The sequence below is a fragment of the Salvelinus fontinalis genome, chromosome 35 (genome assembly GCF_029448725.1).
Source record: "Salvelinus fontinalis isolate EN_2023a chromosome 35, ASM2944872v1, whole genome shotgun sequence".
In the NCBI taxonomy this organism is placed as follows: Eukaryota; Metazoa; Chordata; class Actinopteri; order Salmoniformes; family Salmonidae; genus Salvelinus; species Salvelinus fontinalis.
This window is the reverse complement of record NC_074699.1, coordinates 35,523,983-35,549,334: the sequence shown is the minus strand read 5'-3', so window position 1 is coordinate 35,549,334 and position 25,352 is coordinate 35,523,983. Positions and strand designations below refer to the sequence as shown.

The 25,352-nt window shown below is 50.3% G+C and overlaps 1 protein-coding gene across 1 annotated transcript in view; it reads right to left on the bottom strand.

Annotated features, from left to right (window-relative positions):
- Positions 1–18,594, bottom strand: part of LOC129834786 (GATOR complex protein WDR59-like) — a 43,194-nt gene extending 24,600 nt beyond the window's left edge. The window contains exons 1-3 of the mRNA XM_055900060.1: positions 17,805–18,594; positions 6,055–6,167; positions 54–198 (exon numbers count right to left, since the gene is read on the bottom strand). Of these exons, the coding sequence (XP_055756035.1) occupies positions 54–179 (126 nt within the window). The 5' untranslated portion in view covers positions 180–198; positions 6,055–6,167; positions 17,805–18,594. The remainder of the gene's footprint in view (positions 1–53; positions 199–6,054; positions 6,168–17,804) is intronic.
- Positions 18,595–25,352: the final 6,758 nt, after the last annotated feature.

Genomic DNA, 25,352 nt, shown 5'->3' with positions numbered 1-25,352 from the left:
AGAGGAGACTTACGTATCGTGAGTGATGAGAGGAGAACAGAGAGGAGACTTACGTATCGTGAGAGATGAGGTGGGAACAGAGAAGAGCGTTGCTGTCCATATAGAGAGTAGCAGTCCTGGGAGCAGCCCTGAGTCCTGAACACACTACACAGCATGGCCAGAGTCTGGACATCACTCATCAGACTGTAGTGGTCCAGACTGGGGAGGAGAGGACAGAGGGGACCTGAACACACAACATGACTAGAGTCTGGACATCACTCATCAGACTGTAGTGGTCCAGACTGGGGAGGAGAGGACAGAGGGGACCTGAACACACTACACAACATGACTAGAGTCTGGACATCACTCATCAGACTGTAGTGGTCCAGACTGGGGAGGAGAGGACAGAGGAGACCTGAACACACTACACAACATGACTAGAGTCTGGACATCACTCATCAGACTGTAGTGGTCCAGACTGGGGAGGAGAGGACAGAGGGGACCTGAACACACTACACAACATGACTAGAGTCTGGACATCACTCATCAGACTGTAGTGGTCCAGACTGGGGAGGAGAGGACAGAGGGGACCTGAACACACAACATGACTAGAGTCTGGACATCACTCATCAGACTGTAGTGGTCCAGACTGGGGAGGAGAGGACAGAGGGGACCTGAACACACAACATGACTAGAGTCTGGACATCACTCATCAGACTGTAGTGGTCCAGACTGGGGAGGAGAGGACAGAGGGGACCTGAACACACAACATGACTAGAGTCTGGACATCACTCATCAGACTGTAGTGGTCCAGACTGGGGAGGAGAGGACAGAGGGGACCTGAACACACAACATGACTAGAGTCTGGACATCACTCATCAGACTGTAGTGGTCCAGACTGGGGAGGAGAGGACAGAGGGGACCTGAACACACTACATGACTAGAGTCTGGACATCACTCATCAGACTGTAGTGGTCCAGACTGGGGAGGAGAGGACAGAGGGGTCCTGAACACACAACATGACTAGAGTCTGGACATCACTCATCAGACTGTAGTGGTCCAGACTGGGGAGGAGAGGACAGAGGGGACCTGAACACACAACATGACTAGAGTCTGGACATCACTCATCAGACTGTAGTGGTCCTGACTGGGGAGGAGAGGACAGAGGGGACCTGAACACACAACATGACTAGAGTCTGGACATCACTCATCAGACTGTAGTGTTCCAGACTGGGGAGGAGAGGACAGAGGGGACCTGAACACACAACATGACTAGAGTCTGGACATCACTCATCAGACTGTAGTGGTCCAGACTGGGGAGGAGAGGACAGAGGGGACCTGAACACACTACACAACATGACTAGAGTCTGGACATCACTCATCAGACTGTAGTGGTCCAGACTGGGGAGGAGAGGACAGAGGAGACCTGAACACACAACATGACTAGAGTCTGGACATCACTCATCAGACTGTAGTGGTCCAGACTGGGGAGGAGAGGACAGAGGGGACCTGAACACACTACACAACATGACTAGAGTCTGGACATCACTCATCAGACTGTAGTGGTCCAGACTGGGGAGGAGAGGACAGAGGGGTCCTGAACACACAACATGACTAGAGTCTGGACATCACTCATCAGACTGTAGTGGTCCAGACTGGGGAGGAGAGGACAGAGGGGTCCTGAACACACTACACAACATGACTAGAGTCTGGACATCACTCATCAGACTGTAGTGGTCCAGACTGGGGAGGAGAGGACAGAGGGGACCTGAACACACAACATGACTAGAGTCTGGACATCACTCATCAGACTGTAGTGGTCCAGACTGGGGAGGAGAGGACAGAGGGGTCCTGAACACACAACATGACTAGAGTCTGGACATCACTCATCAGACTGTAGTGGTCCAGACTGGGGAGGAGAGGACAGAGGGGTCCTGAACACACTACACAACATGACTAGAGTCTGGACATCACTCATCACACTGTAGTGGTCCAGACTGGGGAGGAGAGGACAGAGGAGACCTGAACACACTACATGACTAGAGTCTGGACATCACTCATCAGACTGTAGTGGTCCAGACTGGGGAGGAGAGGACAGAGGAGACCTGAACACACTACACAACATGACTAGAGTCTGGACATCACTCATCAGACTGTAGTGGTCCAGACTGGGGAGGAGAGGACAGAGGGGACCTGAACACACTACACAACATGACTAGAGTCTGGACATCACTCATCAGACTGTAGTGGTCCAGACTGGGGAGGAGAGGACAGAGGGGACCTGAACACACAACATGACTAGAGTCTGGACATCACTCATCAGACTGTAGTGGTCCAGACTGGGGAGGAGAGGACAGAGGAGACCTGAACACACAACATGACTAGAGTCTGGACATCACTCATCAGACTGTAGTGGTCCTGACTGGGGAGGAGAGGACAGAGGGGACCTGAACACACAACATGACTAGAGTCTGGACATCACTCATCAGACTGTAGTGGTCCAGACTGGGGAGGAGAGGACAGAGGGGACCTGAACACACAACATGACTAGAGTCTGGACATCACTCATCAGACTGTAGTGGTCCAGACTGGGGAGGAGAGGACAGAGGGGACCTGAACACACAACATGACTAGAGTCTGGACATCACTCATCAGACTGTAGTGGTCCAGACTGGGGAGGAGAGGACAGAGGGGACCTGAACACACAACATGACTAGAGTCTGGACATCACTCATCAGACTGTAGTGGTCCAGACTGGGGAGGAGAGGACAGAGGGGACCTGAACACACTACACAACATGACTAGAGTCTGGACATCACTCATCAGACTGTAGTGGTCCAGACTGGGGAGGAGAGGACAGAGGGGACCTGAACACACTCACAACATGACTAGAGTCTGGACATCACTCATCAGACTGTAGTGGTCCAGACTGGGGAGGAGAGGACAGAGGGGTCCTGAACACACAACATGACTAGAGTCTGGACATCACTCATCAGACTGTAGTGGTCCAGACTGGGGAGGAGAGGACAGAGGGGACCTGAACACACAACATGACTAGAGTCTGGACATCACTCATCAGACTGTAGTGGTCCAGACTGGGGAGGAGAGGACAGAGGGGTCCTGAACACACTACACAACATGACTAGAGTCTGGACATCACTCATCAGACTGTAGTGGTCCAGACTGGGGAGGAGAGGACAGAGGGGACCTGAACACACTACACAACATGACTAGAGTCTGGACATCACTCATCAGACTGTAGTGGTCCAGACTGGGGAGGAGAGGACAGAGGGGACCTGAACACACTACACAACATGACTAGAGTCTGGACATCACTCATCAGACTGTAGTGGTCCAGACTGGGGAGGAGAGGACAGAGGGGACCTGAACACACTACACAACATGACTAGAGTCTGGACATCACTCATCAGACTGTAGTGGTCCAGACTGGGGAGGAGAGGACAGAGGGGTCCTGAACACACAACATGACTAGAGTCTGGACATCACTCATCAGACTGTAGTGGTCCAGACTGGGGAGGAGAGGACAGAGGGGACCTGAACACACAACATGACTAGAGTCTGGACATCACTCATCAGACTGTAGTGGTCCAGACTGGGGAGGAGAGGACAGAGGGGACCTGAACACACTACACAACATGACTAGAGTCTGGACATCACTCATCAGACTGTAGTGGTCCAGACTGGGGAGGAGAGGACAGAGGGGACCTGAACACACAACATGACTAGAGTCTGGACATCACTCATCAGACTGTAGTGGTCCAGACTGGGGAGGAGAGGACAGAGGGGACCTGAACACACAACATGACTAGAGTCTGGACATCACTCATCAGACTGTAGTGGTCCAGACTGGGGAGGAGAGGACAGAGGGGACCTGAACACACAACATGACTAGAGTCTGGACATCACTCATCAGACTGTAGTGGTCCAGACTGGGGAGGAGAGGACAGAGGGGACCTGAACACACTACACAACATGACTAGAGTCTGGACATCACTCATCAGACTGTAGTGGTCCAGACTGGGGAGGAGAGGACAGAGGGGACCTGAACACACTACACAACATGACTAGAGTCTGGACATCACTCATCAGACTGTAGTGGTCCAGACTGGGGAGGAGAGGACAGAGGGGACCTGAACACACAACATGACTAGAGTCTGGACATCACTCATCAGACTGTAGTGGTCCAGACTGGGGAGGAGAGGACAGAGGAGACCTGAACACACAACATGACTAGAGTCTGGACATCACTCATCAGACTGTAGTGGTCCAGACTGGGGAGGAGAGGACAGAGGGGACCTGAACACACAACATGACTAGAGTCTGGACATCACTCATCAGACTGTAGTGGTCCAGACTGGGGAGGAGAGGACAGAGGGGACCTGAACACACTACACAACATGACTAGAGTCTGGACATCACTCATCAGACTGTAGTGGTCCAGACTGGGGAGGAGAGGACAGAGGGGACCTGAACACACAACATGACTAGAGTCTGGACATCACTCATCAGACTGTAGTGGTCCAGACTGGGGAGGAGAGGACAGAGGAGACCTGAACACACAACATGACTAGAGTCTGGACATCACTCATCAGACTGTAGTGGTCCAGACTGGGGAGGAGAGGACAGAGGGGTCCTGAACACACAACATGACTAGAGTCTGGACATCACTCATCAGACTGTAGTGGTCCAGACTGGGGAGGAGAGGACAGAGGAGACCTGAACACACAACATGACTAGAGTCTGGACATCACTCATCAGACTGTAGTGGTCCAGACTGGGGAGGAGAGGACAGAGGGGACCTGAACACACAACATGACTAGAGTCTGGACATCACTCATCAGACTGTAGTGGTCCAGACTGGGGAGGAGAGGACAGAGGGGACCTGAACACACTACACAACATGACTAGAGTCTGGACATCACTCATCAGACTGTAGTGGTCCAGACTGGGGAGGAGAGGACAGAGGGGACCTGAACACACTACACAACATGACTAGAGTCTGGACATCACTCATCAGACTGTAGTGGTCCAGACTGGGGAGGAGAGGACAGAGGGGACCTGAGTGTCCTAATCCTTCCACTATATACATTAAGTAGCCTTGTCTGAGCCACAATGACTGATATATACAGGACACCCCCTGGACAGGACACTAGTCTATCTCCTGTTTCTGTAGTGAGACAGCTTGATGTACCAGGACACCCCCTGGACAGGACACTAGTCCATCTCCTGTTTCTGTAGTGAGACAGCTTGATGTACCAGGACACCCCCTGGACAGGACACTAGTCCATCTCCTGTTTCTGTAGTGAGACAGCTTGATGTACCAGGACACCGCCTGGACAGGACACTAGTCTATGTACTGTTTCTGTAGTGTGAGGCAGCTTGATGTACCAGGACACCCCCTGGACAGGACACTAGTCCATCTCCTGTTTCTGTAGTGAGACAGCTTGATGTACCAGGACACCCCCTGGACAGGACACTAGTCTATCTCCTGTTTCTGTAGTGAGACAGCTTGATGTACAGGACACCCCCTGGACAGGACACCGCCTGGACAGGACACTAGTCCATCTCCTGTTTCTGTAGTGAGACAGCTTGATGTACAGGACACCCCCTGGACAGGACACTAGTCTATCTCCTGTTACTGTAGTGAGACAGCTTGATGTACCAGGACACCCCCTGGACATGACACTAGTCCATCTCCTGTTTCTGTAGTGCGAGACAGCTTGATGTACCAGGACACCACCTGAACAGGACACTAGTCCATCTCCTGTTTCTGTAGTGTGAGGCAGCTTGATGTACCAGGACACCCCCTGGGCAAACTTAATTCCTGGCGGGTCCGCTACGTTCCTGCTGGGCTTTGGCTACGGTTACACAAGCAGCCCAAATCTGATCTTTTGCCCAATTATCATTATTTTAAATTGAGTATACAAAACATTAAGAACACCTTCCTAATATTGAATCAGTCTGTCTCATGTCAGCAGGTGTTCATAATGTTTTGTTCACTCAGTATACAATAGTACAGTATATACAGTCTAGTATATTTGTCCTGCTACTCACAGAGTCTCCAGCAGGTGGCGCCCAAACGGGTGTCTGGCCCAGGGAGCGTCTGCATCAGGGTCCGAGTCAGGACTCAGTTCTAGACTGGTGGCGGCCGAGGCCAGGGCCCAAACCTACAGTACACAGAGTTAATACAGGGTCCTACAGTACACAGAGTTAATACAGGGCCCTACAGTACACAGAGTTAATACAGGGTCCTACAGTACACAGAGTTAATACAGGGTCCTACAGTACACAGAGTTAATACAGGGCCCTACAGTACACAGAGTTAATACAGGGTCCTACAGTACACAGAGTTAATACAGGGTCCTACAGTACACAGAGTTAATACAGGGTCCTACAGTACACAGAGTTAATACAGGGCCCTACAGTACACAGAGTTAATACAGGGCCCTACAGTACACAGAGTTAATACAGGGTCCTACAGTACACAGAGTTAATACAGGGCCCTACAGTACACAGAGTTAATACAGGGCCCTACAGTACACAGAGTTAATACAGGGCCCAAACCTACAGTACACAGAGTTAATACAGGGCCCTACAGTACACAGAGTTAATACAGGGCCCTACAGTACACAGAGTTAATACAGGGCCCTACAGTACACAGAGTTAATACAGATCAGTCCTACCTTAGCCACGTCTCTGATCAGTCCTACCTTAGCCACGTCTCTGATCAGTCCTACCTTAGCCACGTCTCTGATCAGTCCTACCTTAGCCATGTCTCTGATCAGTCCTACCTTAGCCACGTCTCTGATCAGTCCTACCTTAGCCACGTCTCTGATCAGTCCTACCTTAGCCATGTCTCTGATCAGTCCTACCTTAGCCATGTCTCTGATCAGTCCTACATTAGCCACGTCTCTGAGCAGTCCTACCTTAGCCATGTCTCTGATCAGTCCTACCTTAGCCATGTCTCTGATCAGTCCTACCTTAGCCATGTCTCTGATCAGTCCTACCTTAGCCACGTCTCTGATCAGTCCTACCTTAGTCATGTCTCTGATCAGTCCTACCTTAGCCATGTCTCTGATCAGTCCTACCTTAGCCACGTCTCTGATCAGTCCTACCTTAGCCACGTCTCTGATCAGTCCTACCTTAGCCACGTCTCTGATCAGTCCTACCTTAGCCATGTCTCTGTCTCTCTGATCAGTCCTACCTTAGCCATGTCTCTGATCAGTCCTACCTTAGCCATGTCTCTGATCAGTCCTACCTTAGCCACGTCTCTGATCAGTCCTACCTTAGCCATGTCTCTGATCAGTCCTACCTTAGCCATGTCTCTGATCAGTCCTACCTTAGCCATGTCTCTGATCAGTCCTACCTTAGCCATGTCTCTGATCAGTCCTACCTTAGCCATGTCTCTGATCAGTTCTACCTTAGCCACGTCTCTGATCAGTCCTACCTTAGCCACGTCTCTGATCAGTCCTACCTTAGCCATGTCTCTGATCAGTCCTACCTTAGCCATGTCTCTGTCTCTCTGATCAGTCCTACCTTAGCCACGTCTCTGATCAGTCCTACCTTAGCCATGTCTCTGATCAGTCCTACCTTAGCCATGTCTCTGATCAGTCCTACCTTAGCCACGTCTCTGATCAGTCCTACCTTAGCCATGTCTCTGTCTCTCTGATCAGTCCTACCTTAGCCATGTCTCTGATCAGTCCTACCTTAGCCATGTCACTGATCAGTCCTACCTTAGCCACGTCTCTGATCAGTCCTACCTTAGCCATGTCTCTGATCAGTCCTACCTTAGCCATGTCTCTGATCAGTCCTACCTTAGCCATGTCTCTGATCAGTCCTACCTTAGCCATGTCTCTGATCAGTCCTACCTTAGCCACGTCTCTGATCAGTCCTACCTTAGCCACGTCTCTGATCAGTCCTACCTTAGCCATGTCTCTGTCTCTCTGATCAGTCCTACCTTAGCCATGTCTCTGATCAGTCCTACCTTAGCCATGTCTCTGATCAGTCCTACCTTAGCCACGTCTCTGATCAGTCCTACCTTAGCCATGTCTCTGATCAGTCCTACCTTAGCCATGTCTCTGATCAGTCCTACCTTAGCCATGTCTCTGATCAGTCCTACCTTAGCCATGTCTCTGATCAGTCCTACCTTAGCCATGTCTCTGATCAGTCCTACCTTAGCCATGTCTCTGTCTCTCTGATCAGTCCTACCTTAGCCACGTCTCTGATCAGTCCTACCTTAGCCACGTCTCTGGTCAGTCCTACCTTAGCCACGTCTCTGATCAGTCCTACCTTAGCCACGTCTCTGATCAGTCCTACCTTAGCCATGTCTCTGATCAGTCCTACCTTAGCTATGTCTCTGATCAGTCCTACCTTAGCTATGTCTCTGATCAGTCCTACCTTAGCCATGTCTCTGATCAGTCCTACCTTAGCCACGTCTCTGATCAGTCCTACCTTAGCCACGTCTCTGATCAGTCCTACCTTAGCCATGTCTCTGATCAGTCCTACCTTAGCTATGTCTCTGATCAGTCCTACCTTAGCCATGTCTCTGATCAGTCCTACCTTAGCCACGTCTCTGATCAGTCCTACCTTAGTCATGTCTCTGATCAGTCCTACCTTAGCCATGTCTCTGATCAGTCCTACCTTAGCCACGTCTCTGATCAGTCCTACCTTAGCCACGTCTCTGATCAGTCCTACCTTAGCCACGTCTCTGATCAGTCCTACCTTAGCCATGTCTCTGATCAGTCCTACCTTAGCCATGTCTCTGATCAGTCCTACCTTAGCCATGTCTCTGATCAGTCCTACCTTAGCCATGTCTCTGATCAGTCCTACCTTAGCCAAGTCTCTGATCAGTCCTACCTTAGCCACGTCTCTGATCAGTCCTACCTTAGCCATGTCTCTGATCAGTCCTACCTTAGCCATGTCTCTGTCTCTCTGATCAGTCCTACCTTAGCCACGTCTCTGATCAGTCCTACCTTAGCCATGTCTCTGATCAGTCCTACCTTAGCCATGTCTCTGATCAGTCCTACCTTAGCCACGTCTCTGATCAGTCATACCTTAGCCATGTCTCTGTCTCTCTAATCAGTCCTACCTTAGCCATGTCTCTGATCAGTCCTACCTTAGCCATGTCTCTGATCAGTCCTACCTTAGCCACGTCTCTGATCAGTCCTACCTTAGCCATGTCTCTGATCAGTCCTACCTTAGCCATGTATATGATCAGTCCTACCTTAGCCATGTCTCTGATCAGTCCTACCTTAGCCATGTCTCTGATCAGTCCTACCTTAGCCATGTCTCTGATCAGTCCTACCTTAGCCATGTCTCTGTCTCTCTGATCAGTCCTACCTTAGCCACGTCTCTGATCAGTCCTACTTTAGCCACGTCTCTGGTCAGTCCTACCTTAGCCACGTCTCTGATCAGTCCTACCTTAGCCACGTCTCTGATCAGTCCTACCTTAGTCATGTCTCTGATCAGTCCTACCTTAGCCATGTCTCTGATCAGTCCTACCTTAGCCACGTCTCTGACCAGTCCTACCTTAGCCACGTCTCTGATCAGTCCTACCTTAGCCACGTCTCTGATCAGTCCTACCTTAGCCATGTCTCTGATCAGTCCTACCTTAGCCATGTCTCTGATCAGTCCTACCTTAGCCATGTCTCTGATCAGTCCTACCTTAGCCATGTCTCTGATCAGTCCTACCTTAGCCACGTCTCTGATCAGTCCTACCTTAGCCACGTCTCTGATCAGTCCTACCTTAGCCATGTCTCTGATCAGTCCTACCTTAGCCATGTCTCTGTCTCTCTGATCAGTCCTACCTTAGCCACGTCTCTGATCAGTCCTACCTTAGCCATGTCTCTGATCAGTACTACCTTAGCCATGTCTCTGATCAGTCCTACCTTAGCCACGTCTCTGATCAGTCCTACCTTAGCCATGTCTCTGTCTCTCTGATCATTCCTACCTTAGCCATGTCTCTGATCAGTCCTACCTTAGCCATGTCTCTGATCAGTCCTACCTTAGCCACGTCTCTGATCAGTCCTACCTTAGCCATGTCTCTGATCAGTCCTACCTTAGCCATGTCTCTGATCAGTCCTACCTTAGCCATGTCTCTGATCAGTCCTACCTTAGCCATGTCTCTGATCAGTCCTACCTTAGCCATGTCTCTGATCAGTCCTACCTTAGCCATGTCTCTGTCTCTCTGATCAGTCCTACCTTAGCCACGTCTCTGATCAGTCCTACCTTAGCCACGTCTCTGGTAAGTCCTACCTTAGCCACGTCTCTGGTCAGTCCTACCTTAGCCACGTCTCTGATCAGTCCTACCTTAGCCACGTCTCTGATCAGTCCTACCTTAGCTATGTCTCTGATCAGTCCTACCTTAGCTATGTCTCTGATCAGTCCTACCTTAGCCATGTCTCTGATCAGTCCTACCTTAGCCACGTCTCTAAACAGTCCTACCTTAGCCACGTCTCTGATCAGTCCTACCTTAGCCATGTCTCTGATCAGTCCTACCTTAGCCATGTCTCTGTCTCTCTGATCAGTCCTACCTTAGCCACGTCTCTGATCAGTCATACCTTAGCCATGTCTCTGATCAGTCCTACCTTAGCCATGTCTCTGATCAGTCCTACCTTAGCCATGTCTCTGATCAGTCCTACCTTAGCCACGTCTCTGATCAGTCCTACCTTAGCCATGTCTCTGATCAGTCCTACCTTAGCCACGTCTCTGATCAGTCCTACCTTAGCCATGTCTCTGATCAGTCCTACCTTAGCCACGTCTCTGTCTCTCTGATCAGTCCTACCTTAGCCATGTCTCTGATCAGTCCTACCTTAGCCATGTCTCTGATCAGTCCTACCTTAGCCACGTCTCTGATCAGTCCTACCTTAGCCACGTCTCTGATCAGTCCTACCTTAGCCACGTCTCTGTCTCTCTGATCAGTCCTACCTTAGCCATGTCTCTGATCAGTCCTACCTTAGCCACGTCTCTGTCTCTCTGATCAGTCCTACCTTAGCCATGTCTCTGTCTCTCTGATCAGTCCTACCTTAGCCATGTCTCTGATCAGTCCTACCTTAGCCATGTCTCTGATCAGTCCTACCTTAGCCACGTCTCTGATCAGTCCTACCTTAGCCATGTCTCTGATCAGTCCTACCTTAGCCATGTCTCTGATCAGTCCTACCTTAGCCATGTCTCTGATCAGTCCTACCTTAGCCATGTCTCTGATCAGTCCTACCTTAGCCATGTCTCTGATCAGTCCTACCTTAGCCATGTCTCTGTCTCTCTGATCAGTCCTACCTTAGCCACGTCTCTGATCAGTCCTACCTTAGCCACGTCTCTGGTCAGTCCTACCTTAGCCACGTCTCTGGTCAGTCCTACCTTAGCCATGTCTCTGATCAGTCCTACCTTAGCTATGTCTCTGATCAGTCCTACCTTAGCTATGTCTCTGATCAGTCCTACCTTAGCCATGTCTCTGATCAGTCCTACCTTAGCCACGTCTCTGATCAGTCCTACCTTAGCCACGTCTCTGATCAGTCCTACCTTAGCCACGTCTCTGATCAGTCCTACCTTAGCTATGTCTCTGATCAGTCCTACCTTAGCCATGTCTCTGATCAGTCCTACCTTAGCCACGTCTCTGATCAGTCCTACCTTAGTCACGTCTCTGATCAGTCCTACCTTAGTCATGTCTCTGATCAGTCCTACCTTAGCCATGTCTCTGATCAGTCCTACCTTAGCCACGTCTCTGATCAGTCCTACCTTAGCCACGTCTCTGATCAGTCCTACCTTAGCCACGTCTCTGATCAGTCCTACCTTAGCCACGTCTCTGATCAGTCCTACCTTAGCCATGTCTCTGATCAGTCCTACCTTAGCCATGTCTCTGATCAGTCCTACCTTAGCCATGTCTCTGATCAGTCCTACCTTAGCCACGTCTCTGATCAGTCCTACCTTAGCCATGTCTCTGATCAGTCCTACCTTAGCCATGTCTCTGTCTCTTTGATCAGTCCTACCTTAGCCACGTCTCTGATCAGTCCTACCTTAGCCATGTCTCTGATCAGTCCTACCTTAGCCATGTCTCTGATCAGTCCTACCTTAGCCACGTCTCTGATCAGTCCTACCTTAGCCATGTCTCTGTCTCTCTAATCAGTCCTACCTTAGCCATGTCTCTGATCAGTCCTACCTTAGCCATGTCTCTGATCAGTCCTACCTTAGCCACGTCTCTGATCAGTCCTACCTTAGCTATGTCTCTGATCAGTCCTACCTTAGCCATGTCTCTGATCAGTCCTACCTTAGCCACGTCTCTGATCAGTCCTACCTTAGTCATGTCTCTGATCAGTCCTACCTTAGCCATGTCTCTGATCAGTCCTACCTTAGCCATGTCTCTGATCAGTCCTACCTTAGCCATGTCTCTGATCAGTCCTACCTTAGCCACGTCTCTGATCAGTCCTACCTTAGCCACGTCTCTGATCAGTCCTACCTTAGCCACGTCTCTGATCAGTCCTACCTTAGCCATGTCTCTGTCTCTCTGATCAGTCCTACCTTAGCCACGTCTCTGATCAGTCCTACCTTAGCCATGTCTCTGATCAGTCCTACCTTAGCCATGTCTCTGATCAGTCCTACCTTAGCCACGTCTCTGATCAGTCCTACCTTAGCCATGTCTCTGTCTCTCTGATCAGTCCTACCTTAGCCATGTCTCTGATCAGTCCTACCTTAGCCATGTCTCTGATCAGTCCTACCTTAGCCACGTCTCTGATCAGTCCTACCTTAGCCATGTCTCTGATCAGTCCTACCTTAGCCATGTCTCTGATCAGTCCTACCTTAGCCATGTCTCTGATCAGTACTACCTTAGCCATGTCTCTGATCAGTCCTACCTTAGCCATGTCTCTGATCAGTCCTACCTTAGCCATGTCTCTGTCTCTCTGATCAGTCCTACCTTAGCCACGTCTCTGATCAGTCCTACCTTAGCCACGTCTCTGGTCAGTCCTACCTTAGCCACGTCTCTGGTCAGTCCTACCTTAGCCACGTCTCTGATCAGTCCTACCTTAGCCATGTCTCTGATCAGTCCTACCTTAGCCACGTCTCTGATCAGTCCTACCTTAGCCATGTCTCTGTCTCTCTGATCAGTCCTACCTTAGCCATGTCTCTGATCAGTCCTACCTTAGACATGTCTCTGATCAGTCCTACCTTAGCCACGTCTCTGATCAGTCCTACCTTAGCCATGTCTCTGATCAGTCCTACCTTAGCCATGTCTCTGATCAGTCCTACCTTAGCCATGTCTCTGATCAGTCCTACCTTAGCCATGTCTCTGATCAGTCCTACCTTAGCCATGTCTCTGATCAGTCCTACCTTAGCCATGTCTCTGTCTCTCTGATCAGTCCTACCTTAGCCACGTCTCTGATCAGTCCTACCTTAGCCACGTCTCTGGTCAGTCCTACCTTAGCCACGTCTCTGGTCAGTCCTACCTTAGCCACGTCTCTGATCAGTCCTACCTTAGCCATGTCTCTGATCAGTCCTACCTTAGCCACGTCTCTGATCAGTCCTACCTTAGCCACGTCTCTGATCAGTCCTACCTTAGCCACGTCTCTGATCAGTCCTACCTTAGCCACGTCTCTGATCAGTCCTACCTTAGCCATGTCTCTGATCAGTCCTACCTTAGCCACGTCTCTGATCAGTCCTACCTTAGCCACGTCTCTGATCAGTCCTACCTTAGCCACGTCTCTGATCAGTCCTACCTTAGCCACGTCTCTGATCAGTCCTACCTTAGCCACGTCTCTGATCAGTCCTACCTTAGCCACGTCTCTGATCAGTCCTACCTTAGCCACGTCTCTGATCAGTCCTACCTTAGCCATGTCTCTGATCAGTCCTACCTTAGCCATGTCTCTGATCAGTCCTACCTTAGCCATGTCTCTGATCAGTCCTACCTTAGCCATGTCTCTGATCAGTCCTACCTTAGCCACGTCTCTGATCAGTCCTACCTTAGCCATGTCTCTGATCAGTCCTACCTTAGCCATGTCTCTGATCAGTCCTACCTTAGCCATGTCTCTGATCAGTCCTACCTTAGCCATGTCTCTGATCAGTCCTACCTTAGCCATGTCTCTGATCAGTCCTACCTTAGCCATGTCTCTGTCTCTCTGATCAGTCCTACCTTAGCCACGTCTCTGATCAGTCCTACCTTAGCCACGTCTCTGGTCAGTCCTACCTTAGCCACGTCTCTGGTCAGTCCTACCTTAGCCACGTCTCTGATCAGTCCTACCTTAGCCATGTCTCTGATCAGTCCTACCTTAGCCACGTCTCTGATCAGTCCTACCTTAGCCATGTCTCTGTCTCTCTGATCAGTCCTACCTTAGCCATGTCTCTGATCAGTCCTACCTTAGCCACGTCTCTGATCAGTCCTACCTTAGCCATGTCTCTGATCAGTCCTACCTTAGCCATGTCTCTGATCAGTCCTACCTTAGCCATGTCTCTGATCAGTCCTACCTTAGCCATGTCTCTGATCAGTCCTACCTTAGCCATGTCTCTGATCAGTCCTACCTTAGCCATGTCTCTGTCTCTCTGATCAGTCCTACCTTAGCCACGTCTCTGATCAGTCCTACCTTAGCCACGTCTCTGGTCAGTCCTACCTTAGCCACGTCTCTGGTCAGTCCTACCTTAGCCACGTCTCTGATCAGTCCTACCTTAGCCATGTCTCTGATCAGTCCTACCTTAGCCACGTCTCTGATCAGTCCTACCTTAGCCACGTCTCTGATCAGTCCTACCTTAGCCACGTCTCTGATCAGTCCTACCTTAGCCACGTCTCTGATCAGTCCTACCTTAGCCATGTCTCTGATCAGTCCTACCTTAGCCACGTCTCTGATCAGTCCTACCTTAGCCACGTCTCTGATCAGTCCTACCTTAGCCACGTCTCTGATCAGTCCTACCTTAGCCACGTCTCTGATCAGTCCTACCTTAGCCACGTCTCTGATCAGTCCTACCTTAGCCACGTCTCTGATCAGTCCTACCTTAGCCACGTCTCTGATCAGTCCTACCTTAGCCATGTCTGTCTCTCTGATCAGTCCTACCTTAGCCATGTCTCTGATCAGTCCTACCTTAGCCATGTCTCTGATCAGTCCTACCTTAGCCATGTCTCTGATCAGTCCTACCTTAGCCATGTCTCTGATCAGTCCTACGTTAGCCACGTCTCTGTCTCTCTGATCAGTAGTATCTTACCCATGTCTCTGATCAGTCCTACCTTAGCCACGTCTCTGATCAGTCCTACCTTAGCCATGTCTGTCTCTCTGATCAGTCCTACCTTAGCCATGTCTCTGATCAGTCCTACCTTAGCCATGTCTCTGATCAGTCCTACCTTAGCCATGTCTCTGATCAGTCCTACCTTAGCCATGTCTCTGATCAGTCCTACCTTAGCCACGTCTCTGATCAGTCCTACCTTAGCCACGTCTCTGATCAGCCCTACCTTAGCCATGTCTCTGATCAGTCCTACCTTAGCCACGTCTCTGATCAGTCCTACCTTAGCCACGTCTCTGATCAGTCCTACCTTAGCCATGTCTCTGATCAGTCCTACCTTAGCCATGTCTCTGATCAGTCCTACCTTAGCCATGTCTCTGATCAGTCCTACCTTAGCCATGTCTCTGATCAGTCCTACCTTAGCCATGTCTCTGATCAGTCCTACCTTAGCCATGTCTCTGTCTCTCTGATAAGTCCTACCTTAGCCACGTCTCTGATCAGTCCTACCTTAGCCATGTCTCTGATCAGTCCTACCTTAGCCACGTCTCTGTCTCTCTGATCAGTCCTACCTTAGCCATGTCTCTGATCAGTCCTACCTTAGCCACGTCTCTGTCTCTCTGATCAGTCCTACCTTAGCCATGTCTCTGATCAGTCCTACCTTAGCCACGTCTCTGATCAGTCCTACCTTAGCCACGTCTCTGATCAGTCCTACCTTAGCCACGTCTCTGATCAGTCCTACCTTAGCCATGTCTCTGATCAGTCCTACCTTAGCCATGTCTCTGATCAGTCCTACCTTAGCCATGTCTCTGATCAGTCCTACCTTAGCCATGTCTCTGATCAGTCCTACCTTAGCCATGTCTCTGATCAGTCCTACCTTAGCCATGTCTCTGTCTCTCTGATCAGTCCTACCTTAGCCACGTCTCTGATCAGTCCTACCTTAGCCACGTCTCTGATCAGTCCTACCTTAGCCACGTCTCTGATCAGTCCTACCTTAGCCACGTCTCTGTCTCTCTGATCAGTCCTTCCTTAGCCATGTCTCTGTCTCTCTGATCAGTCCTACCTTAGCCACGTCTCTGATCAGTCCTACCTTAGCCACGTCTCTGATCAGTCCTACCTTAGCCACGTCTCTGATCAGTCCTACCTTAGCCATGTCTCTGATCAGTCCTACCTTAGCCACGTCTCTGATCAGTCCTACCTTAGCCATGTCTCTGATCAGTCCTACCTTAGCCATGTCTCTGATCAGTCCTACCTTAGCCATGTCTCTGATCAGTCCTACCTTAGCCACGTCTCTGATCAGTCCTACCTTAGCCACGTCTCTGATCAGTCCTACCTTAGCCACGTCTCTGATCAGTCCTACCTTAGCCACGTCTCTGATCAGTCCTACCTTAGCCACGTCTCTGATCAGTCCTACCTTAGCCACGTCTCTGATCAGTCCTACCTTAGCCACGTCTCTGATCAGTCCTACCTTAGCCACGTCTCTGATCAGTCCTACCTTAGCCACGTCTCTGATCAGTCCTACCTTAGCCACGTCTCTGATCAGTCCTACCTTAGCCATGTCTCTGATCAGTCCTACCTTAGCCACGTCTCTGTCTCTCTGATCAGTCCTACCTTAGCCATGTCTCTGTCTCTCTGATCAGTCCTACCTTAGCCACGTCTCTGATCAGTCCTACCTTAGCCACGTCTCTGATCAGTCCTACCTTAGCCATGTCTCTGATCAGTCCTACCTTAGCCATGTCTCTGATCAGTCCTACCTTAGCCATGTCTCTGATCAGTCCTACCTTAGCCATGTCTCTGATCAGTCCTACCTTAGCCATGTCTCTGATCAGTCCTACCTTAGCCATGTCTCTGTCTCTCTGATCAGTCCTACCTTAGCCATGTCTCTGATCAGTCCTACCTTAGCCACGTCTCTGTCTCTCTGATCAGTCCTACCTTAGCCATGTCTCTGATCAGTCCTACCTTAGCCACGTCTCTGATCAGTCCTACCTTAGCCATGTCTCTGATCAGTCCTACCTTAGCCATGTCTCTGATCAGTCCTACTTTAGCCACGTCTCTGATCAGTCCTACCTTAGCCATGTCTCTGATCAGTCCTACCTTAGCCATGTCTCTGATCAGTCCTACCTTAGCCATGTCTCTGTCTCTCTGATAAGTCCTACCTTAGCCACGTCTCTGATCAGTCCTACCTTAGCCACGTCTCTGTCTCTCTGATCAGTCCTACCTTAGCCATGTCTCTGATCAGTCCTACCTTAGCCACGTCTCTGTCTCTCTGATCAGTCCTACCTTAGCCATGTCTCTGATCAGTCCTACCTTAGCCACGTCTCTGATCAGTCCTACCTTAGCCACGTCTCTGATCAGTCCTACCTTAGCCACGTCTCTGATCAGTCCTACCTTAGCCATATCTCTGATCAGTCCTACCTTAGCCATGTCTCTGATCAGTCCTACCTTAGCCATGTCTCTGATCAGTCCTACCTTAGCCATGTCTCTGATCAGTCCTACCTTAGCCATGTCTCTGATCAGTCCTACCTTAGCCATGTCTCTGTCTCTCTGATCAGTCCTACCTTAGCCACGTCTCTGATCAGTCCTACCTTAGCCACGTCTCTGATCAGTCCAACCTTAGCCACGTCTCTGATCAGTCCAACCTTAGCCACGTCTCTGTCTCTCTGATCAGTCCTACCTTAGCCACGTCTCTGTCTCTCTGATCAGTCCTACCTTAGCCATGTCTCTGTCTCTCTGATCAGTCCTACCTTAGCCACGTCTCTGATCAGTCCTACCTTAGCCACGTCTCTGATCAGTCCTACCTTAGCCATGTCTCTGATCAGTCCTACCTTAGCCATGTCTCTGATCAGTCCTACCTTAGCCATGTCTCTGTTCAGTCCTACCTTAGCCATGTCTCTGATCAGTCCTACCTTAGCCATGTCTCTGATCAGTCCTACCTTAGCCATGTCTCTGATCAGTCCTACCTTAGCCATGTCTCTGTTTCTCTGATCAGTCCTACCTTAGCCATGTCTCTGATCAGTCCTACCTTAGCCACGTCTCTGTCTCTCTGATCAGTCCTACCTTAGCCATGTCTCTGATCAGTCCTACCTTAGCCACGTCTCTGATCAGTCCTACCTTAGCCATGTCTCTGATCAGTCCTACCTTAGCCACGTCTCTGATCAGTCCTACCTTAGCCATGTCTCTGATCAGTCCTACCTTAGCCATGTCTCTGATCAGTCCTACCTTAGCCACGTCTCTGATCAGTCCTACCTTAGTCACGTCTCTGATCAGTCCTACCTTAGCCATGTCTCTGATCAGTCCTACCTTAGCCATGTCTCTGATCAGTCCTACCTTAGCCACGTCTCTGATCAGTCCTACCTTAGCCACGTCTCTGATCAGTCCTACCTTAGCCACGTCTCTGATCAGTCCTACCTTAGCCACGTCTCTGATCAGTCCTACCTTAGCCACGTCTCTGATCAGTCCTACCTTAGCCACGTCTCTGATCAGTTCTACCTTAGCCATGTCTCTGATCAGTCCTACCTTAGCCACGTCTCTGATCAGTCCTACATTAGCCACGTCTCTGATCAGTCCTACCTTAGCCACGTCTCTGATCAGTCCTACCTTAGCCACGTCTCTGATCAGTCCTACCTTAGCCACGTCTCTGATCAGTCCTACCTTAGCCACGTCTCTGATCAGTCCTACCTTAGCCACGTCTCTGATCAGTCCTACCTTAGCCACGTCTCTGATCAGTCCTACCTTAGCCACGTCTCTGATCAGTCCTACCTTAGCCACGTCTCTGATCAGTCCTACCTTAGCCATATCTCTGATCAGTCCTACCTTAGCCACGTCTCTGATCAGTCCTACCTTAGCCATGTCTCTGATCAGTCCTACCTTAGCCATGTCTCTGATCAGTCCTACCTTAGCCATGTCTCTGTCTCTCTGATAAGTCCTACCTTAGCCACGTCTCTGATCAGTCCTACCTTAGCCATGTCTCTGATCAGTCCTACCTTAGCCACGTCTCTGTCTCTCTGATCAGTCCTACCTTAGCCATGTCTCTGATCAGTCCTACCATAGCCACGTCTCTGATCAGTCCTACCTTAGCCACGTCTCTGATCAGTCCTACCTTAGCCACGTCTCTGATCAGTCCTACCTTAGCCACGTCTCTGATCAGTCCTACCTTAGCCACGTCTCTGATCAGTCCTACCTTAGCCACGTCTCTGGTCAGTCCTACCTTAGCCACGTCTCTGGTCAGTCCTACCTTAGCCACGTCTCTGATCAGTCCTACCTTAGCCACGTCTCTGATCAGTCCTACCTTAGCCACGTCTCTGATCAGTCCTACCTTAGCCATGTCTCTGTCTCTCTGATCAGTCCTACCTTAGCCATGTCTCTGATCAGTCCTACCTTAGCCATGTCTCTGATCAGTCCTACCTTAGCCACGTCTCTGATCAGTCCTACCTTAGCCATGTCTCTGATCAGTCCTACCTTAGCCATGTCTCTGATCAGTCCTACCTTAGCCATGTCTCTGATCAGTCCTACCTTAGCCATGTCTCTGATCAGTCCTACCTTAGCCATGTCTCTGTCTCTCTGATCAGTCCTACCTTAGCCACGTCTCTGATCAGTCCTACCTTAGCCACGTCTCTGGTCAGTCCTACCTTAGCCACGTCTCTGGTCAGTCCTACCTTAGCCACGTCTCTGGTCAGTCCTACCTTAGCCACGTCTCTGATCAGTCCTACCTTAGCCACGTCTCTGATCAGTCCTACCTTAGCCACGTCTCTGATCAGTCCTACCTTAGCCACGTCTCTGATCAGTCCTACCTTAGCCACGTCTCTGATCAGTCCTACCTTAGCCACGTCTCTGATCAGTCCTACCTTAGCCACGTCTCTGATCAGTCCTACCTTAGCCACGTCTCTGATCAGTCCTACCTTAGCCACGTCTCTGATCAGTCCTACCTTAGCCACGTCTCTGATCAGTCCTACCTTAGCCACGTCTCTGATCAGTCCTACCTTAGCCACGTCTCTGATCAGTCCTACCTTAGCCACGTCTCTGATCAGTCCTACCTTAGCCACGTCTCTGATCAGTCCTACCTTAGCCACGTCTCTGATCAGTCCTACCTTAGCCACGTCTCTGATCAGTCCTACCTTAGCCATGTCTGTCTCTCTGATCAGTCCTACCTTAGCCATGTCTCTGATCAGTCCTACCTTAGCCATGTCTCTGATCAGTCCTACCTTAGCCATGTCTCTGATCAGTCCTACCTTAGCCATGTCTCTGATCAGTCCTACCTTAGCCACGTCTCTGATCAGTCCTACCTTAGCCATGTCTCTGATCAGTCCTACCTTAGCCATGTCTCTGATCAGTCCTACCTTAGCCATGTCTCTGATCAGTCCTACCTTAGCCATGTCTCTGATCAGTCCTACCTTAGCCATGTCTCTGATCAGTCCTACCTTAGCCATGTCTCTGTCTCTCTGATCAGTCCTACCTTAGCCACGTCTCTGATCAGTCCTACCTTAGCCACGTCTCTGGTCAGTCCTACCTTAGCCACGTCTCTGGTCAGTCCTACCTTAGCCACGTCTCTGATCAGTCCTACCTTAGCCATGTCTCTGATCAGTCCTACCTTAGCCACGTCTCTGATCAGTCCTACCTTAGCCATGTCTCTGTCTCTCTGATCAGTCCTACTTTAGCCATGTCTCTGATCAGTCCTACCTTAGCCATGTCTCTGATCAGTCCTACCTTAGCCACGTCTCTGATCAGTCCTACCTTAGCCATGTCTCTGATCAGTCCTACCTTAGCCATGTCTCTGATCAGTCCTACCTTAGCCATGTCTCTGATCAGTCCTACCTTAGCCATGTCTCTGATCAGTCCTACCTTAGCCATGTCTCTGATCAGTCCTACCTTAGCCATGTCTCTGTCTCTCTGATCAGTCCTACCTTAGCCACGTCTCTGATCAGTCCTACCTTAGCCACGTCTCTGGTCAGTCCTACCTTAGCCACGTCTCTGGTCAGTCCTACCTTAGCCACGTCTCTGATCAGTCCTACCTTAGCCACGTCTCTGATCAGTCCTACCTTAGCCACGTCTCTGATCAGTCCTACCTTAGCCACGTCTCTGATCAGTCCTACCTTAGCCACGTCTCTGATCAGTCCTACCTTAGCCACGTCTCTGATCAGTCCTACCTTAGACACGTCTCTGATCAGTCCTACCTTAGCCACGTCTCTGATCAGTCCTACCTTAGCCACGTCTCTGATCAGTCCTACCTTAGCCACGTCTCTGATCAGTCCTACCTTAGCCACGTCTCTGATCAGTCCTACCTTAGCCACGTCTCTGATCAGTCCTACCTTAGCCACGTCTCTGATCAGTCCTACCTTAGCCACGTCTCTGATCAGTCCTACCTTAGCCATGTCTGTCTCTCTGATCAGTCCTACCTTAGCCATGTCTCTGATCAGTCCTACCTTAGCCATGTCTCTGATCAGTCCTACCTTAGCCATGTCTCTGATCAGTCCTACCTTAGCCATGTCTCTGATCAGTCCTACGTTAGCCACGTCTCTGTCTCTCTGATCAGTAGTATCTTACCCATGTCTCTGATCAGTCCTACCTTAGCCACGTCTCTGATCAGTCCTACCTTAGCCATGTCTGTCTCTCTGATCAGTCCTACCTTAGCCATGTCTCTGATCAGTCCTACCTTAGCCATGTCTCTGATCAGTCCTACCTTAGCCATGTCTCTGATCAGTCCTACCTTAGCCATGTCTCTGATCAGTCCTACCTTAGCCATGTCTCTGATCAGTCCTACCTTAGCCATGTCTCTGATCAGTCCTACCTTAGCCACGTCTCTGATCAGCCCTACCTTAGCCACGTCTCTGATCAGTCCTACCTTAGCCACGTCTCTGATCAGTCCTACCTTAGCCACGTCTCTGATCAGTCCTACCTTAGCCATGTCTCTGATCAGTCCTACCTTAGCCATGTCTCTGATCAGTCCTACCTTAGCCATGTCTCTGATCAGTCCTACCTTAGCCATGTCTCTGATCAGTCCTACCTTAGCCATGTCTCTGATCAGTCCTACCTTAGCCATGTCTCTGTCTCTCTGATAAGTCCTACCTTAGCCACGTCTCTGATCAGTCCTACCTTAGCCATGTCTCTGATCAGTCCTACCTTAGCCACGTCTCTGTCTCTCTGATCAGTCCTACCTTAGCCATGTCTCTGATCAGTCCTACCTTAGCCACGTCTCTGTCTCTCTGATCAGTCCTACCTTAGCCATGTCTCTGATCAGTCCTACCTTAGCCACGTCTCTGATCAGTCCTACCTTAGCCACGTCTCTGATCAGTCCTACCTTAGCCACGTCTCTGATCAGTCCTACCTTAGCCACGTCTCTGATCAGTCCTACCTTAGCCATGTCTCTGATCAGTCCTACCTTAGCCATGTCTCTGATCAGTCCTACCTTAGCCATGTCTCTGATCAGTCCTACCTTAGCCATGTCTCTGATCAGTCCTACCTTAGCCATGTCTCTGATCAGTCCTACCTTAGCCATGTCTCTGTCTCTCTGATCAGTCCTACCTTAGCCACGTCTCTGATCAGTCCTACCTTAGCCACGTCTCTGATCAGTCCTACCTTAGCCATGTCTCTGATCAGTCCTACCTTAGCCACGTCTCTGTCTCTCTGATCAGTCCTTCCTTAGCCATGTCTCTGTCTCTCTGATCAGTCCTACCTTAGCCACGTCTCTGATCAGTCCTACCTTAGCCACGTCTCTGATCAGTCCTACCTTAGCCACGTCTCTGATCAGTCCTACCTTAGCCACGTCTCTGATCAGTCCTACCTTAGCCACGTCTCTGATCAGTCCTACCTTAGCCACGTCTCTGTCTCTCTGATCAGTCCTACCTTAGCCATGTCTCTGATCAGTCCTACCTTAGCCACGTCTCTGTCTCTCTGATCAGTCCTACCTTAGCCATGTCTCTGATCAGTCCTACCTTAGCCACGTCTCTGATCAGTCCTACCTTAGCCACGTCTCTGATCAGTCCTACCTTAGCCACGTCTCTGATCAGTCCTACCTTAGCCACGTCTCTGATCAGTCCTACCTTAGCCATATCTCTGATCAGTCCTACCTTAGCCATGTCTCTGATCAGTCCTACCTTAGCCATGTCTCTGATCAGTCCTACCTTAGCCATGTCTCTGATCAGTCCTACCTTAGCCATGTCTCTGATCAGTCCTACCTTAGCCATGTCTCTGTCTCTCTGATCAGTCCTACCTTAGCCACGTCTCTGATCAGTCCTACCTTAGCCACGTCTCTGATCAGTCCAACCTTAGCCACGTCTCTGATCAGTCCAACCTTAGCCACGTCTCTGTCTCTCTGATCAGTCCTACCTTAGCCACGTCTCTGTCTCTCTGATCAGTCCTACCTTAGCCATGTCTCTGTCTCTCTGATCAGTCCTACCTTAGCCACGTCTCTGATCAGTCCTACCTTAGCCACGTCTCTGATCAGTCCTACCTTAGCCATGTCTCTGATCAGTCCTACCTTAGCCATGTCTCTGATCAGTCCTACCTTAGCCATGTCTCTGTTCAGTCCTACCTTAGCCATGTCTCTGATCAGTCCTACCTTAGCCATGTCTCTGATCAGTCCTACCTTAGCCATGTCTCTGATCAGTCCTACCTTAGCCATGTCTCTGTTTCTCTGATCAGTCCTACCTTAGCCATGTCTCTGATCAGTCCTACCTTAGCCACGTCTCTGTCTCTCTGATCAGTCCTACCTTAGCCATGTCTCTGATCAGTCCTACCTTAGCCACGTCTCTGATCAGTCCTACCTTAGCCATGTCTCTGATCAGTCCTACCTTAGCCACGTCTCTGATCAGTCCTACCTTAGCCATGTCTCTGATCAGTCCTACCTTAGCCATGTCTCTGATCAGTCCTACCTTAGCCACGTCTCTGATCAGTCCTACCTTAGTCACGTCTCTGATCAGTCCTACCTTAGCCATGTCTCTGATCAGTCCTACCTTAGCCATGTCTCTGATCAGTCCTACCTTAGCCACGTCTCTGATCAGTCCTACCTTAGCCACGTCTCTGATCAGTCCTACCTTAGCCACGTCTCTGATCAGTCCTACCTTAGCCACGTCTCTGATCAGTCCTACCTTAGCCACGTCTCTGATCAGTCCTACCTTAGCCACGTCTCTGATCAGTTCTACCTTAGCCACGTCTCTGATCAGTCCTACCTTAGCCACGTCTCTGATCAGTCCTACCTTAGCCACGTCTCTGATCAGTCCTACCTTAGCCACGTCTCTGATCAGTCCTACCTTAGCCACGTCTCTGATCAGTCCTACCTTAGCCACGTCTCTGATCAGTCCTACCTTAGCCACGTCTCTGATCAGTCCTACCTTAGCCACGTCTCTGATCAGTCCTACCTTAGCCACGTCTCTGATCAGTCCTACCTTAGCCACGTCTCTGATCAGTCCTACCTTAGCCACGTCTCTGATCAGTCCTACCTTAGCCATATCTCTGATCAGTCCTACCTTAGCCACGTCTCTGATCAGTCCTACCTTAGCCATGTCTCTGATCAGTCCTACCTTAGCCATGTCTCTGATCAGTCCTACCTTAGCCATGTCTCTGTCTCTCTGATAAGTCCTACCTTAGCCACGTCTCTGATCAGTCCTACCTTAGCCATGTCTCTGATCAGTCCTACCTTAGCCACGTCTCTGTCTCTCTGATCAGTCCTACCTTAGCCATGTCTCTGATCAGTCCTACCATAGCCACGTCTCTGATCAGTCCTACCTTAGCCACGTCTCTGATCAGTCCTACCTTAGCCACGTCTCTGATCAGTCCTACCTTAGCCACGTCTCTGATCAGTCCTACCTTAGCCACGTCTCTGATCAGTCCTACCTTAGCCACGTCTCTGATCAGTCCTACCTTAGCCACGTCTCTGGTCAGTCCTACCTTAGCCACGTCTCTGGTCAGTCCTACCTTAGCCACGTCTCTGATCAGTCCTACCTTAGCCACGTCTCTGATCAGTCCTACCTTAGCCACGTCTCTGATCAGTCCTACCTTAGCCATGTCTCTGTCTCTCTGATCAGTCCTACCTTAGCCATGTCTCTGATCAGTCCTACCTTAGCCATGTCTCTGATCAGTCCTACCTTAGCCACGTCTCTGATCAGTCCTACCTTAGCCATGTCTCTGATCAGTCCTACCTTAGCCATGTCTCTGATCAGTCCTAC